This window comes from Kogia breviceps, chromosome 5 (genome assembly GCF_026419965.1).
Source record: "Kogia breviceps isolate mKogBre1 chromosome 5, mKogBre1 haplotype 1, whole genome shotgun sequence".
Classification (NCBI taxonomy): domain Eukaryota; kingdom Metazoa; phylum Chordata; class Mammalia; order Artiodactyla; family Physeteridae; genus Kogia; species Kogia breviceps.
Genome location: NC_081314.1, coordinates 567,577 through 584,335, shown reverse-complemented (window position 1 = coordinate 584,335; position 16,759 = coordinate 567,577). Strand labels below are relative to the sequence as shown.

General features: G+C 38.5%; 1 protein-coding gene across 3 annotated transcripts in view; it reads left to right on the top strand.

Annotated features, from left to right (window-relative positions):
• Positions 1-14,734, top strand: part of MME (membrane metalloendopeptidase) — a 102,212-nt gene extending 87,478 nt beyond the window's left edge. For all 3 annotated transcript variants that reach the window (XM_067033527.1, XM_059063636.2, XM_059063638.2), the window contains exons 21-23: positions 2,186-2,281; positions 2,625-2,701; positions 13,535-14,734. In XM_067033527.1, coding sequence (XP_066889628.1) covers positions 2,186-2,281; positions 2,625-2,701; positions 13,535-13,634 — 273 coding nt within the window. In that variant the 3' untranslated portion in view covers positions 13,635-14,734. The remainder of the gene's footprint in view (positions 1-2,185; positions 2,282-2,624; positions 2,702-13,534) is intronic.
• The last annotated feature ends 2,025 nt before the right edge of the window (positions 14,735-16,759 follow it).

The window sequence follows — 16,759 nt, the reverse complement described above, 5'->3', positions numbered from 1 at the left end:
GGAAGCAGCAAGGAGTGAGCGTGATTTTGAGTTGTCTTCCCAACGCTGAGGTAGCCCACATGTGGGAGAAAAAACAGAGTCTACTTGAGAGGGTACAGGGGACCAGGTGTCCACAGGATAGAATCAGGCTACTGACATAAAGATGGATGGAATATTCATTGGAGTGGGGGAGGATATAGGGTTATTTGTTCTCCATCGAGATGTTTGGGTTGGAGGGGAGGAGGGTTTTTATCAGAGCAATGCGGGAGAGTTGACTGATGGGGCCTGTGACTTGGCAGTGACCCTGGATGATCAAAGTGTGAGGCTTGGGGGATTAATCTGGCTGCAAAGTTTCCAAAAGAATGAGTTCCAGCCAAGCCCTGGGAGATGGTAGATTGCTGCTTCTTTGAATACTTGGAAATTTTTTTACTGGATGCCAGACATTGTGCATTTTACCTTTTGGGGTGGTGGACATTTTTGTTTTCCTCTAAATATTCTTGAGCTTTATTCTAAGATGCCATTAAATTCCTCAGAAATGGCTTGGTCCTTTTAGATCTTGCTTTTACAATTTCTTAGGCATGTCTGGGGTAGTGCTTAGTCTAAGGATAATTATCCTTCACTGCTGAGGCAAGAACCTACAGTGTGAATCTTGAGGTCTTTCGTTCTTGTCTTGTGTGATACCAGACATTTTTATCTCTAATCCTTTTCTGTGGTTCCTTCCCTAGCCTTGGGTAGTGTGCTCACATGAATACTCAGGTACTCAGCTGAATACCTGAAGGGCCATTGATCTCTGAGAGTCTCTTTCTCTGCAGCTTTCTCCTCTTCATTACCCTTTCCTTGGTGTCCCTGAATTCTCAGCACCTTCTCCTCACCCTCTCAAGGAGTCCGCCAGGCTCCCACTGGGGTTTCCTGCTCTATTTTGTGGCCTGGAAACGCTCAAGTCAAAAAGCTGGGGCAGTCGTAAGGGTCCTCCTATTTGTTACCATCTCCCAGAGATGACTTTCCTTTTTGCCTGATGTCTAGTGTCATGCAAACCATTGTTTAATATATTTTGTCTATCATTTGGTCGTTTCACTGGAAGGGTAAATTCAGTCCCTGTCACTCCATCTTGCCTGGAAGTGGAAGGCATTGGGCCTTTTAAGCTCCATGGTGATTCTAATACGCAACCAGATTGAGAATCACTGCTGTAAAAATCACTGTAAAAAATCGGACAAAGTCTGGGTTAAGGGTACTTGCGTGGAGATCCTCATGTAGAACGAGTACAGATTTATAATAATGAAGCAAATTACAAGTGTGTAAATATGTTATTATACATGAAATCTTGACTTGTATTGCTCCCTGCTAGATTATGAGCTCGCTAAGAGGAGTAGGCTCAAGTCTTTCCCATATCCCCAGCATCTTTGCACATTACAGATAAATCTATGTTGATGGCAAGTAAGAAGAAAAGAAGTATATCTTCTGTGTATCTAATATCACCTTTCTTTGTATCAAACTGAAACTAACACATCTCAGAAAGTTTGTTGTCAATCCCTTTCTTAAGTGTATTTAGTAGAGGAAAACTACATTTTTTCAACAGTATCTATAGATCCTTAAGAATTAAGAAAATTTCCTGATGTTCAAGTAATCTAAATTCCTTCTTCTTAATGTGACTGAGGTTCAATCTGTTTTGCTCTGTCTTCAGGGGGTCATGATAATTGCACATCCTTATTCTTAGAATCATAGGGTGCTAGGCCTTTAAGGGCTCTTAAAAGACTCCCTTGACTTTTGTCAGGAATCACTCATATGAAGTCCGGTGTGAGTCTCTTTTGCTGAAAGTAGTAACCAAGCCAAGTACAGCAATTACAGACTCCCTTGGTAATCTTTTCTTCCAACTGGCTAGACTCACCCATCTATATAACAACATTTAGATAAGTTTTTCATCACTATTTAAGTCATCCATTCATTCAGCTAACATTTGCTGATCATCTGACATATGCTAGGCTTTTATCATCTGTTAATCATTAATCTTGTTCTTTTCAGAGCATTTGTAAGTAAATTCTAGTTTTCTTTCTAATCCATTAAATACTTGTAGGTTGCCATAACTAAATATATTATTATGGTGATTCTGATATAAAAAGTTAATTACTTGGTTACATGATCTTTGCATAGATTTATATATAAATTTGGAAATTATAAACATCATGTTTCTCTTTCATTAACTGCCTAGGCCTATCAAAATTATGTTAAAAAGCATGGTGAAGAAAAATTACTTCCTGGACTTGACCTAAATCACAAACAACTGTTCTTCTTGAATTTTGCCCAGGTATTGTATCTTTCTTGATTGATAGATATGAAAATCATCTTGAGTTATAATTTCATAGTAAGTTAGATATTAGATGCTGAGTTTTCTTGTTTTAATCAATTGTGGCAGAGCATTTGATTGACTAACTTTCATTGTGTGTAACAGACTGTCAGGCCGTATTAATGATAATTATGTTCCTGGCTGCCTATTATTGAACATTATTTGAAGAGTAATTGGTTGGGGAATGCAGAATTCCAATTTAATTTTCACAATAGGAAGTTTGCTTTCCCTCCGGATTGTCCAAACAAATAATCCTTGATGGAACCTAAGTATGCTGCTTTCTTTTTTCTATTTCTGTCCCTAGGTGTGGTGTGGGACCTATAGGCCAGAGTATGCAGTCAACTCCATTAAAACAGATGTGCACAGTCCAGGCAATTTTAGGTGCGTGGTTATGAATATCTGTTGAGGTGCTCCAATATTGGCTCCATTATTTCAAATTTGGAGGGTTTTTTCTAACTCTGATTCTGTCAAATTTGGAAATCCCGTACTTTTCTTTTTCCTTCTTTTTCTTTTTTCTTTTTTCTTTTTGAGGGTCTCAGAAAGGAGTAACAGAACACTTCAGGATAAATGTCATGTTTACACAAGCATAACCGTGACTGCTGTTATCCTCAGAATGTATGTGACCTAGGCCCGGTGCTTGATGAATTCCAACAAAGATGTCACCTCAGAAGAGTGGCTCTATTTAAAGCTAGAGAGACATTTCTAAGAGGTTGCAAAAGGCTTAGGCCTAGAACCAATGAGTAGCTGTTCCAAAGAAAGATTTCCATTCAACACAGAGGGAAACTTTCCTGTAATTAGAGGTCCCAACCTCTAATAACTTTGGAGCAAAGTTACCCCCAAAGCTCCAGGAGAGAGTGCCATGAAGAAGAGGTCAGAGAACAACCTGCTAGGGATGCTGGAGAAAAATTCTGTGCAGAGTGGAAAGTTGAGTTATAAGATATCTAAAATCCATCCCAAGTCAGAAAACCTAAGAGAACACTGGATTGAAAGAGAATCAACCAACCAGCACTGGAATGTCAAATTCTAGACCCCCATGTATCTATTTTAGGACTGAATTCCTAATTCCTACCTCTCCTGCAGGCACTAAAATCTTCATCAGCGATTCACTGATCAACAGCAGCACCTCTCAGGCATGAGTGTATGAAAAACAAATTAAAAATTTTGTAGGTTTGTTGGAAAACAGAGTTTGAGAACAAAAGAAAACTAATGGGCCAGTTTTAAAAGATCTTCCTAAAATAAATATGAACATACTGCCCAGATCATTCACTCCTGGGGAAAAAACTCATGCAATTGTGAAACAATAAAATAGCACATTTAAAATTAAAGAATTTACTCAGCTTGTTCTAGTATCATCATCATCATCATTTGGTGTTTGCCTTAACAGCTTTTTCAAAATTCATTCACTCAACAATTGATTATTGTACACCTATTATATGTATAGTGCAAGCTAAATTTAGTCTTGCTAGGATATACAAATTAGCTTCTTTTTCAGTAATGAGCAACGGAAGTCCCTGGATCAATTGTCATTATGGTTTTGTAACTTTCAGTTTTAATTTTTCTTTTCTTTTTCTTTTTAAACTTTTTCTTCCAGTTTTATTGAGATAATTAACATACAGCACTGTATAAGTTTAAGAGGTACAGCATAAGGGTTTGACTTGTATACATCATGAAGTGATTACCATAACTTTATTGAGCATCCATCATCTCATATAGATACAAAATTAGGCGAAAAAAACATTTTTTCTTTGTAATGAGAACTCATAGGTTTTACTCTTTTAACTGTCATATATAACATACAGCAGTGTTAGTTATATGTGTCATGTCGTACATTACATCCCTGGTACTTATTTATCTTATAACTGGAAGTTTGTACCTTAAGTTTGTACCTTTTGACTACCTTTATCCAATTCCCCTCCTCCCCACCTCCCATCTCTGGTAGCCACAAATCTGATAGCGTTCTCTCTGAGTGTATCTGTTTGTTTGTTTGTTTTTGAGTATAACTGACTTACACCACCATGTTAATTCCTGGTGTACAACAGTGATTCAATAGCTTTAATTTTTTAAAGTTGTCTTTTTCCTTACTAAAGTTTCAGAGGTTAAGATCTAACAATCTGAGGATAACAGAGTATTTATAAGCTCACACAAATGACCATAACAATCTAATTTGTCAAAGCTCTGCCCTACATATCCTCATGAACCAAAGCATATATCCATAAAAAGCCTAGGTGAATTTAAGTAATATTAATATAGTACCTTCTACATCTGGCATCCTCAGAGAACAAGAGGTGGCACATTAATTTTTGACAGCTAACGTTTGTCTCTTGAGTATTAACATTTTTATCTTAACCCGTGGATTAAAATTTCTCTGTTTAAAATAACTTTTCTAACTTCCTGCCTTATTAACACAGTATCCTGACGAAAAGCTAAGTTTTCTTTTTTGGATGACACAGACTTCTGTTATGACTATTACTTATGGTTTCACTGTTTATTAGGTTAGTGAAAGCCTCAGAAGCTATAACATGTGGAGTTATTTATTCCTGCACTACAGAGCCATTAATGCTGATTTTCTTGACTTTTCAGTTTCGTTTTATTAGAGTTTTTCTATTTGTTTGTCTCTTCCCTAGTTCTCTTTCTTGTTAAGGTATTGCCTGCATTCAGCTGTGCCATTCCTCCATTCCAATTAGCTCAGAAAAAATATCATTATACTTTATGGTAAAAAATGAATGCAAGCTTTGAAGTAAGAAACCTTTGAGCTCCATCAATGGCTCTGCCGTTTATGAGCTATTCCTTAACCTCTGGGTCTCAATTTCTTGATATATAAAGTGAGGATTAAATTATCATGAGAGCTGCTAAGAGGATTAATGTTAATGTATATGAAGTGCCTATCACATATATGTGTTTGAAAATTAATACTTGAATTACTTTTACATGAGAGAGATACGAACAGAATAAGCGTTCCTATGAATAAAGTATATGGATTTTGCAACATTCCATATTAGCTGACAGTTAAGGGCTTTTTTTTTTTTTCTTCATTTCTTATGTCTCCTTAGCTCAAAATGTCAGTAACTGATCACTGGTTAAGTGATCATGTAGGTAAATATGTAATTGTCTTCTACCCCCAATTTTAAATTGAAAAAACTATTTTATTAGAAATATGTAGAATTATTTGTAACTTTTATTTTCTTTGTTCTGGTCCAAAAGATGCCTCTTTGACTATTTTTCATTCATAATAAGAGAAGTATGTGTTGATTTTTTTTAAAGGGTAAATGGAATGCCAGCCTTTTGTCAAGGAAATTATTATTTTCTCTGGATGTAAAGGGATTTCCTTGGCAAAAGGTTGAGGTCACATTTAGTTTTGGAAACAGGCTGCTTCCTGGCTGTACAAAGTACAACACATTTTTTTAAAGAACCTTAAAAATTAAAAGACATTGAGTTGCTATTGAAAAATTGTGCATGGTGGTTTCTGTAGAAACATTTCTGAAACAAAGGGCGATTTTGTAACATTATGCTTAAATAACCACAGTATCAAAAGCAAAAGGAAAAAGTATAACTATAAAGAATCTATAAAACCATATAAAGCTGAATCTATAAAACCATGTTAGGTCTAAGCTATAATTATTTTATTCTTCCTAACTAAAGTTTTATCTACTTTGAAATAAACTTCTAAAACTTTAGTATTTAAAGCAAAACCATTTCCCTCTGATATTCTAGAAATTTAAATGACTTCATTTTGGAAATCCAGCTTCTGTTAGCTGTCTACAGTCACTTCAGAGAATGGTTGTTATGATAATATTTACTATATGATCTATAAATGTGTTTCTAAAGTTATTCAGATATAATATTTCTTTTTTTAACATCTTTGTTGGAGTATAATTGCTCTACAATGGTGTGTTAGTTTCTGCTTTATAACAAAGTGAATCAGTTATACATATGTTCCCATACCTCTTCCCTCTTGTGTCTCCCTCCCACCGTCCCTATCCCACCCCTCTAGGTGGTCACAAAGCACCGAGCTGATCTCCCTGTGCTATGTGGCTGCTTCCCACTAGCTATCTATTCTACATTTGGTAGTGTATATATGTCCATGCCACGCTCTCACTTCATCCCAATTTACCCTTCCCCCTCCCCATGTCCTCAAGTCCATTCTCTACATCTGCATCTTTATTCCTTTACGGCCCCAGGTTCCTCATAACCATTTTTTAAATTCCATATATATGTGTTAGCATACGGTATTTGTTTTTCTCCTTCTGTCTTACTTCACTCTGTATGACAGACTCTAGGTCCATCCGCCTCACTACAAATAACTCAATTTCATTTCTTTTTATGGCTGAGTAATATTCCATTGTATATATGTGCCACATCTTCCTTATCCATTCATCTGTCGATGGACACTTAGGTTGCTTCCATGTCCTGGCTATTGTAAATAGAGCTGCAATGAATATTGTAGTACATGACTCTTTTTGAATTAAGAGTTTCTCAGGGTAAATGCCCAGTAATTGGATTGCTGGGTCTTCTATTTTTAGCTTTTAAAGGAACCTCCGTACTGTTCTCCATAGTGGCTGTATCAATTTACATTCCCACAAACACTGCAAGAGTGTTTCCTTTTCTCCACACCCTCTCCAGCATTTATTGTTTGTAGATTTTTTTTTTTTTTTTTTTTTTTTTTTTTGCGGTATGCGGGCCTCTCACTGTTGTGGCCTCTCCCGTTGCGGAGCACAGGCTCCGGACGCGCAGGCCTAGCGGCCATGGCTCACGGGCTTAGTTGCTCCGCAGCATGTGGGATCTTCCCGGACCAGGGCACGAACCCGTGTCTCCTGCATCGGCAGGCGGATTCTCAACCACTGCGCCACCAGGGAAGCCCTGTTTGTAGATTTTTTGATGATGGCCATTCTGACTGGTGTGAGGAGATACCTCATTGTAGTTTTGATTTGCATTTCTCTAATGATTAGTGATGTTGAGCATTCTTTCATGGGTTTGTTGGCAATCTGTATACCTTCTTTGAAAAAATGTCTGTTTAGGTCTTCTGCCCATTTTTGGATTGGGTTGTTTGTTTTTTTGATATTGAGCTGCATGAGCTGCTTGTAAATTTTGGAGATTAATCCCGTCAGTTGCTTCATCTGCAAATATTTTCTCCCATTCTGTAGGTTGTCTTTTCATTTTGTTTATGGTGTCCTTTGCTGTGCAAAAGCTTTTAAGTTTCATTAGGTCCCGTTTGTTTATTTTTGTTTTTATTTCCGTTTATCTAGGAGGTGGGTCAAAAAGGATCTTGCTGTGATTTATGTCATAGAGTGTTCTACCTATGTTTTCCTCTAAGAGTTTTATAGTGTCTGGTCTTACATTTAGGTCTTTAATCCATTTTGAGTTTATTTTTGTGTATGGTGTTAGGGAGTGTTCTAATTTCATTCTTTTACATGTAGCTGTCCAGTTTTCCCAGCACCACTTATTGAAGAGACTGTCTTTTCTCCATTGTATATTCTTGCCTCTTTTATCAAAAATAAGGTGACCATAAGTGTGTGAGTTTATCTCTGGGCTTTCTATCCTGTTCCCTTCGTCTATATTTCTGGTTTTGTGCCAGTACCTTACTGTCTTGACTCCTGTAGCTTTGTAGTATAGTCTGAAGTCGGGGAGCCTGATTCCTCCAGCTCCGTTTTTCTTCCTCAAGATTGCTTTGGCTATTTGGGGTCCTTTGTGTTTCCATACAAATTGTGAAATTTTTTGTTCTAGTTCTGTGAAAAATGCCATTGGTAGTTTGATAGGGATTGCATTGAATCTGTAGATTGCTTTGGATTGTATAGTCATTTTCACAATGTTGATTCTTCCCATCCAAGAACATGGTACATCTCTCCATCTGTTTGTTTCATCTTTAGTTTCCTTCATCAGGGTCTTATAATTTTCTGCATACAGGTCTTTTGTCTCCTTAGGTATGCTTATTCCTAGGTATTTTATTCTTTTTGTTGCAATGGTAAATGGGAGTGTTTCCTTAACTTCTCTTTCACATTTTTCATCATTAGTGTATAGGAATGCAAGAGATTTCTGTGCCTTAATTTTGTATCCTGCTACTTTACCAAATTCATTGATTACTTCTAGTTTTCTGGTAGCATCTTTAGGATTCTCTATGTTTAGTATCATGTCATCTGCAAGCAGTGACAGCTTAACTTCTTCTTTACCAATTTGGATTCCTTTTATTTCTTTTCTTCTCTGATTGCTGTGGCTAAAACTTCCAAAAGTATGTTGAATAATAGTGGTGAGAGTGGACAACCTTGTCTTGTTCCTGATCTTAGAGGAAATGGTTTCAGCTTTGCACCATTGAGAATGATGTTGGCTGTGGGTTTGTCATATACGGCCTTTATTATGTTGAGGTAAGTTCCCTCTATGCCTACTTTCTGGAGGGTTCTTATCATAAATGGGTGTTGAATTTTGTCAAAAGATTTTTCTGCATCTATTAAGATGATCACATGGTTTTTCTCCTTCAGTTTGTTAATATGGTGTATCACATTGATTGATTTGCTCATATTGAAGAATCCTTGCATTCCTGGGATAAACCCCACTTGATCATGGTGTATAGATATAATATTTCTGTATAAGACATAAGGGTCTGATCATTTTTTAAAATAAATAAATTTATTTATTTAATTATTTTTATTTTTAATTTTTGTCTGCTTTGGGTCTTTGTTGCTGTGTGCAGCTTTTCTCTAGTTGCGGCGAGTGGGGGCTGCTATTCGTTGCAGTGCGTGGGCTGCTCTTCATTGCAGTGTGCAGGCTTCTCATCATGCTGGCTTCTCTTGTTGCGGAGCACGAGCTCTACGCACGTGGTCTTCCCTAGTTGTGGCACGAGGGCTCAGTAGCTGTGGCTCATGGACTCTAGAGCGCAGGCTCAGTAGTTGTGGCGCACAGGCTTAGTTGCTCTGCGGCTTGTGGGATCTTCCCGGACTAGGGTTTGAACCCATGTCTCCTGCATTGGCAGGCAGATTCTTACCCACTGTGCCACCAGGGAAGTCCCTGATAATTTTTTAAAGTAAGTCCAAATAGACAAAATGATATCAATGTCTGCTACCTAAATAGTAATGGTGCTAATTTAGATACCTATATTGCTTGAGATCATCTTCCAGTCAGAATAAAGGCCACTTTATAGAACCTACACCACTAATAATGCTAGAAATGTTTTCCACAGCTTAATATCTAATACTTTAAAAAAATATTCTTTCTACTGTTTTATTTAGACATTTTTAAGTAATATGGCTATTTTGTTCCTTATTATTCTATGATTTAGCATGCCTAAGCTAAACCCTCTTTGAAATACTGATGTTTCCTCCATTTACCTTAAATATTAGCATTGGTTTCTGATATTTTATAAATGGTGTGGATTTTGGTGGGCCTTGCAGAATTTCTATTAGCACTTATTAATCTTTAGCCCATACCTGGGAATCTATTCAGGCATTTATTTCTTCACGAATTTATAGAGGAACATGTGTAGACCAATGTGACCTTACTTTAAAAGAATCCTGAACATCAGTTAATGATAAAAATTGGACAGTTTACTCATGAATGAAGCTGGTTAACCTTGTAGCCCAGTTGTTTATTTAAGAGATGTAGCAAAAGATTGTCAGAGAACTCATTAATTGTAAAAAGCTCATTCGGTAATGAAAAAGAAAAAAAACAGTTAAATTCAAGCAGGAGTAGTCAGATATAAAGTTCTTTGTTGGTTACATGATGTTCAACTCCACATATCTTAGGTGTTTTCAATGCAAGTGATTATTTGCCATGGGAATAAATAGCAGTAGTATGATAAAACAGAAGCAGTATATATTTTATATATTAAAGCAAAAATTTCAAGTAACTTACTTTAGGAAATAATCAATAAAAACCTTTATTATCTTCTGTTATTATAAACACAACACAAAAACTACATAGTCTTCATATAGCATGAAATTCGTGTAAAAATGTTAATGAAATATGATCCCACTCTTAGTGAAGGGATTCACTTTAATAACGTATACACATTTTGAAATAGAGTATGTCATCCATCCAAAGATTTGATGTTATGAACAACTAAACACTAATTAGAGTCCTAGGAAAATAAGTGAAGCCCTGGTACATTGTTGACCTAATTATTCAGAATCATATTATCTAAATGGAAGTTTTTGGATGTAAAGAGAGCAGCTGGAATGGAGACAGAGGGCCGAGTGTGCATTGGTTTGGGTGTTGCTGCATGGCCAAATCCCAGTGGTGTCTTGTGAAGACTTTCTTGTTTTAAGGTTTTTTGTTTTTTTTAAAAATTTATTTAATATTTTTAAGAGAAACGTAGAATCAAGTCTTGGGTTTGGAATTTTTACTGAAGTACTTATCTCCATATGGTGGTATCTAAGACAACAATCCCTTGAAAACATGTTAATAAAGTAAAAACAAAAAAGAGCAGCTCTTGCAGCCAGTGACCCTCAGATGCTTACCCTGTCCATCAGGGAGCTTGCTCCCCAGCTAGAGGAACAGTCAGACCACCAGAATACTGTCCCTCAGCCAGTGTATAGGGCTTCCTAATGCAGGAAGAGGATCAGATTAAATGAATCAAAGCACCTCTCTAACTCAGAGTCTGTGAGCCTAGAACCTTAAAGACTAGGTACTAATATAAATCCCCGATGTCTAAAATCTTTATATCCTTACATACATGATCACTTTGACCATGTATCAAGTGAACTTGTTCGAACTTGCAGGTGTAAGAAATGACACGTTATTATTATTGTTATTATTAATCAAATTAATTCAAACTCTAGGCTCCCACCCTAAGCCAAGAGGTGAGAAATTTAATTTCAGTCATTTTCAGTGTACTCCTTTCTAGGGTTATACTGGAATCCAGAGGCATCTCATGAGCCTAGAAATTAGGGAATAACCTCCTTTCCCAGCCTGCTATGGGTGCTGACATCCTTGCAGTCTCATCGCCCTATCTGAAGTTGGGTGGCTCCATTTCCTTCCATTGGTCATGGTCAAGGGAGGCAAGAACCGCCACTCTGGACGTTCAGCCTCCTCGACAGCCACGTGCCATCCTATCAGAAGTCCTCTCAGGGCCCTGCTCAGAGTGACAGGCACGTCCTCGTCATTCATATAACCTGCCTTTACTGGGCCCCTCTTCAGTCCTGGGGAGGCCAGTCTTCTCCCTCTCCAGCCAGTGGACGAATAGATGTAAATTCCTCTGCTCTACCCTCCCCAACCTCAACCCCCAGCCCTTCATACCAGAGAGATTGCTTTCAATCTTTAAGACTCCTCTAGGAGTCCTCAAAAACATACAACCAAAAAAGTTCTCCTCCCCGAAGGATAGGAGAGTTTGAGAAACAGCTGATGTGGTGATGGGTGACGCAGCAGGAAGGAGAACTTTTAGAAATTCGACGTGGAATGGAGATAGGGAAAGGAAACGCTCTCTTCCTCTCTGGTTGGTCCACGGTAGCAAATAAACCAAAAACACTCAGCAGTGTCTTTCTTCGTAATGCCCTGTTACTCTCTGCATATAATCACCATGGCCAGGTGACGGGCTCCTTCATTATTTCCGGAGTCCTGCAATAAGCAAAGCACTGTGCTGGGCTTTGGTGGTGCAGCCGGGAACAAGGTATACACAGTATTTTGTCCTCGTAGAGATTATAGTGTAGAGAGTATGTCAGGAAGTAAAGGAGAGAAAAATCATTGCACATCGTGAGAAGTGCTGTGACAGGCTAGCACAGGTGGGAGAGACTCACGTGGGCTGTATTCCAAGCAGACCTCTGAGGAGGTGTGTTGAAGCAGGGGCATGAACGCTGAGAAGGAGTTAGCCGTGTCGGCGCTAGGGAGTAACTTTGCAGGGAGTGTGGTTGGCAGGAACAGCGGGTCCAGAAGAGGGCACGAGCTTGGCGAGTTTGCATAATGGAAAGTGAATCTGTGTAGTTGGAGCTTAATGAGGAACAGGAGGAGAAACAGACCATGAGGAGGCCTGGAAGGTAGGCTGGAGCCCTAAGGACGTTGGAGACCGTGGAGAGGAGTTTGCATATCCCTCAAGCCCCTGGAGGGTTTTAAGCAAGAGAATGACTGAGCTTGATTTAAATTTTAAAGCTCACTCTGACTGCTGTATGGAGAGGGGGTCAGAGGGGCGAGAAACGCCGGGACGTATACATGTCCACACATCTGCCACGTAGGGAGATCTCAGTACGTTAGAACGCACCCCATGTCCTCCCGTCACTCCAGTCCACTTGCCTCCCAGCCCCCTGTCCCCAACACAAGGTGGCTGAGGTGGGATGCTCCCAGTGGCAAGAGAAGGGAAGGAGCTGGCTCAGGGTTGATGGCAAAACATCACCTCTGCATCACTGTACGGACCTCTCCGTCCCTCAGATGGTGCCAGTAATGGGCTGGACAGTGTTGTTTTTGCCTGTTGGGGTTAGAGTTAAGAGGAGATTGAGGGCTTCCCTGGTGGCGCAGTGGTTGGGGGTCCGCCTGCCGATGCAGGGGACGCAGGTTCGTGCCCCGGTCCGGGAAGATCCCACATGCGGCAGAGCGGCTGGGCCCGTGAGCCGTGGCGGCTGAGCCTGCGCGTCCGGAGCCTGTGCAAAAAAAAAAAAAAAAAGAGGAGATTGACATTTTGCCAACCTCTCAGGCTGAATCCAGTTTCTGATATCTATGGGGTTCTTTTGGGAAAAAAGAAAATAATTGTTATCTTCCCTATTAAATCAAATATCTATTTAAAGTCTATTATATTGAAAGTCATTGTGCGAGGCCTTTCAAGATACAGTAAGAAATCATAATTTTATTCTTTAACCAAATTCTTCTTAAAATAACTGCAATTCCAAATATGGATTATTCACTTACCTTAGAAACACATATAGAGTGTTTATAAGTTAACTCCCCCATACCAAGCCTAAGATGCAGGTAATATTATTATATGCATTTTACCGAAAAGGAAACTGAGGCACAGAGAAACTAAATAAATACAACTCGTAACCAGGATTCAAACCATGCAATCTGTCTTTAAAATCTGCTTTTAACTCCTGTAGTTTGCTAACTCTCCACTTAAACATTCTGTTAATGAAAAGGAATGGGCTCATTCTACCAGTCGTTTTTTTGTTTGTTTTTTTAAATTTCCTTTTAAACTGAAAGTTCCAAACCCACACAGCTGGGCTACATAAAAAAATTCTGTAGAGCTCCTGCATGGTGTGGACATGGGTATCACATGCTGACGGTGACTTTTGTTTGTTTGTTTCACAGGATTATTGGGACTTTGCAGAACTCGCCTGAGTTTTCGGAAGCCTTTTATTGCCGCAAGAACTCATACATGAATCCAGAAAAGAAATGCCGGGTTTGGTAATCTTCAGAAGAAGCGGTGCAGTCCTTGGCTAGACTTGCCCACATCACAGAAACGGGAAACTCTATCTGAGAGAAAAAGGGCCAGAGAGGTCACTGATTATGTGGAGGTAGTTCATGGGGATGGGAGCCATAAAAATGAAGCTAGGTTACTCTGGAAAAATGCGGAGGGAGGAGAGGTCTAATGTCTATCAAATCAATCACTTCTCACTGCGTAAATAATGCTTAATCTCTAAAGAGAATGTTGCCATTCATTTCTGTTTCTCACATGATCTGCCAGTTTGATGTTTTCTCTTGATGTAGACCGGCATTTCTAATCAAAGGGAGAAAGAAGAGGTGGAAGAACTCAGTTGGCACCAAAAGCACAGGAGTGATGTGAGAGTTAAAAACATGTTTCCGATGTACTTATTTTGACTTTTATTTGCAAAATGTATGCTCCTTCAAAACTCTTCCAAAGAATTCTCATATATATTGGGGCCTTGGGACTTAACGTCGTTTTAATCTAATTTTGCCAATCATCAGTTATTCATTCTGAAAGCATTGTATTTTAAGCACTCTTAGGGCAAAAATGAGTGTCTAAAACTGTTTTTTGTTGTACCTGCTTTGACTGATGACGAGATTCTTGAGGCTCCCTGCAGTTTTCTAAGCAATTTCTTGTTCTCTCTCTCTCAAAACTTGGTCTTTTTAAGAGATTTGTAGTAATGTGTAAATAATTTTTATATTTAATTACTAACTACACTTATGACTAAGTAATTGTTATTATAGGTAATCATTTAATATTGAAGCTTCAGACCAAGATAAATAGTGATGAACCAAGATCTGTAAAGTGATGTACAGATGAAGATTAGAGACTTTTTAAACTTATAAATCATATTGATGAGAAGCTTTAAGCACAAACTCTGGGTTAAAAATTGCCATTGGACAGTGGTCTAAAGATACATAAGAGTTGTGGTTTACAAGCAGGATTTTCAAAATTAAATCTGTCGCTGAAGGTGGCCATGATAAGTGGGCAAAACTGCATCTATGTAGCTCTGCATCTCCTTAACTTTTCAGGTTTGTCATCTGATGGAAATATTTTGATAATAAATTGAAATTGTGAACCCATTACTCACTAAGCTTATTGTGCGGGCCATCTAGCTTTGGAAAGCGCACTTCTGAATAGAAATGAGAGGCTTCTACACATCCAATGGACTTGCTTCTAAAATTCTAACTCACCCAGAATTCTGGGAGGGGGAGGTCTAGTCCCTGATAGCAACTCAGCTCTTGAGGCTTTTATGTTCTCTTTTCCTGTCCTGTTTGCAAATTTAGTTCATTTCATTATTTGATTAATATTTTACAAAAGAAGTCCAAAATCCTTATTTTTCCTAACAAAACATGAAAATGAAGGAACATCCAAAATATGAGTGTTGGTTTTCCTGCCTCTTGAAAAATGTCCATTTACATGTTTTTTAAAAATGCTATTAAAATGTAACATATATGCCAAAATTTAAAAGCATAAGTGTACAGCTCAGTGAACTTTCTCCCACTGAACATGTCCCTGTAGCCAGGACTTCTGAGAAACAGAACATTACTAGTGCCATAGAATCCCCTTCCCCCAACTATCTCTTCTCTCTTCCAAGGACAACTACTGTCCTGACTTCTAATATCATCCAGTAGTTTTGCCTGTTTTTGTCTTTTATGTAAATAGATTCATTCAGCATGTATTCTTTTGTGTCTGACTTCTTTCACTCCGCTTTCCGTTTGTGAGATTCATCTGTATTGTTGCACATGGTTGTGGACTCTTTGTTCTCATTGCTGAACAATATTCTGTTGTGTGACTATACTACAATTCATCCATTCCATTGTTGATCCACTTGAGACGTTTCCAGTTTGGGGCAGTTACAAATAGTGCAATTATGAACATCCTTGTGTATTATCATCTTTATGTACTTGAGATTTTAATGGACTAATTTCCACAAATCCTTCCTAAAATTATTATAAATATTGAAAATACAGTTGCAAGCTATTCATGGATAAAACTTTATCTTTTTCCCCTTTATCACTACCACCTTTATTGTGGATAATTCAAAGTATACTTATGTGTATATTTCCTTAAAGTAAACCGAAGACATTCCTAAGTAGTATGAATGGTTGGAGCATCCAGTGCTGAAGAGAAAAGCTATCTCTGAATTATTTAATTTCCATCCTGTCAGAGCAGCTGAAGAACCAGAACTGAAGAGTGACTAGTACAGATTATAAAAAGGCACTAGATTCCCCTCTGCCAGCTCTATAAAACATCCAGCTCCCATTCTGATGAAATGATTTGAGTGAAGTTTTCTGGAAAAAAAAGTTTCTCCAGTGCCTGGATCTTTTATCTCTAGAAATATAAGACTTTCTGAGGCCAAGGGCTAGACCAAAGTCAGAATACCAATACCTCCCCAGCCCTCACACGTGGGGACACCACTAAGTGTACGTGGCACAGTTGTTGAGTTGTATGGGACATTATGGTCTCTCATAACCACTCCCAGTCACTTGGTGTTATCCCATCAGTTAAAACCTATCTGTAATGATCTCACAGGTTGAGTCTCACCATGCCTGACTCCGGGTCAAGAAAAGAGTTAATAAGCTGAGACACCAAGGGTTGGGAGCTGATATCACTCAGGGCTGAAGATAGAAAAAGTTCTTGGCAACATCATTGGTAAGGTGTCTGCTCCGTGCTGCACTGTCTGTGTAAATTCTAGGTGCAAGGTGGAAAGGACGCTATCCTGGGAGAAGAATCTTTTCTTATTCTAATCTGATTCTGCCACTAATGACAAATCGACCTTGGGCATTTGATCTCTTCTCTCGGGCCTCTGCTTTCCCCACCTGAAATAAAGAGAATTAGGTTTTGTTAGTAGTTCTTAGTAAGAGAAGGAGAATATGTCCAGTGCTGTCTTAAACTATTCCCCAGTTAAGACCCATTGGATAAAATAATCTCAAAACTCCCATGTAAATTTCTGAGTCCAATTAAACCACATTATAATCCAAAGGACAAAGACCAAAGTTTCATGGAGTTTGGGTCTGTGCTGTTGTTAGTTTCCTCAAAAACCTTTATCATTCCTGTTGTCCCAGATGTGGTTCTCCAAGTAGACGATAACTGTTAGTTTGGAA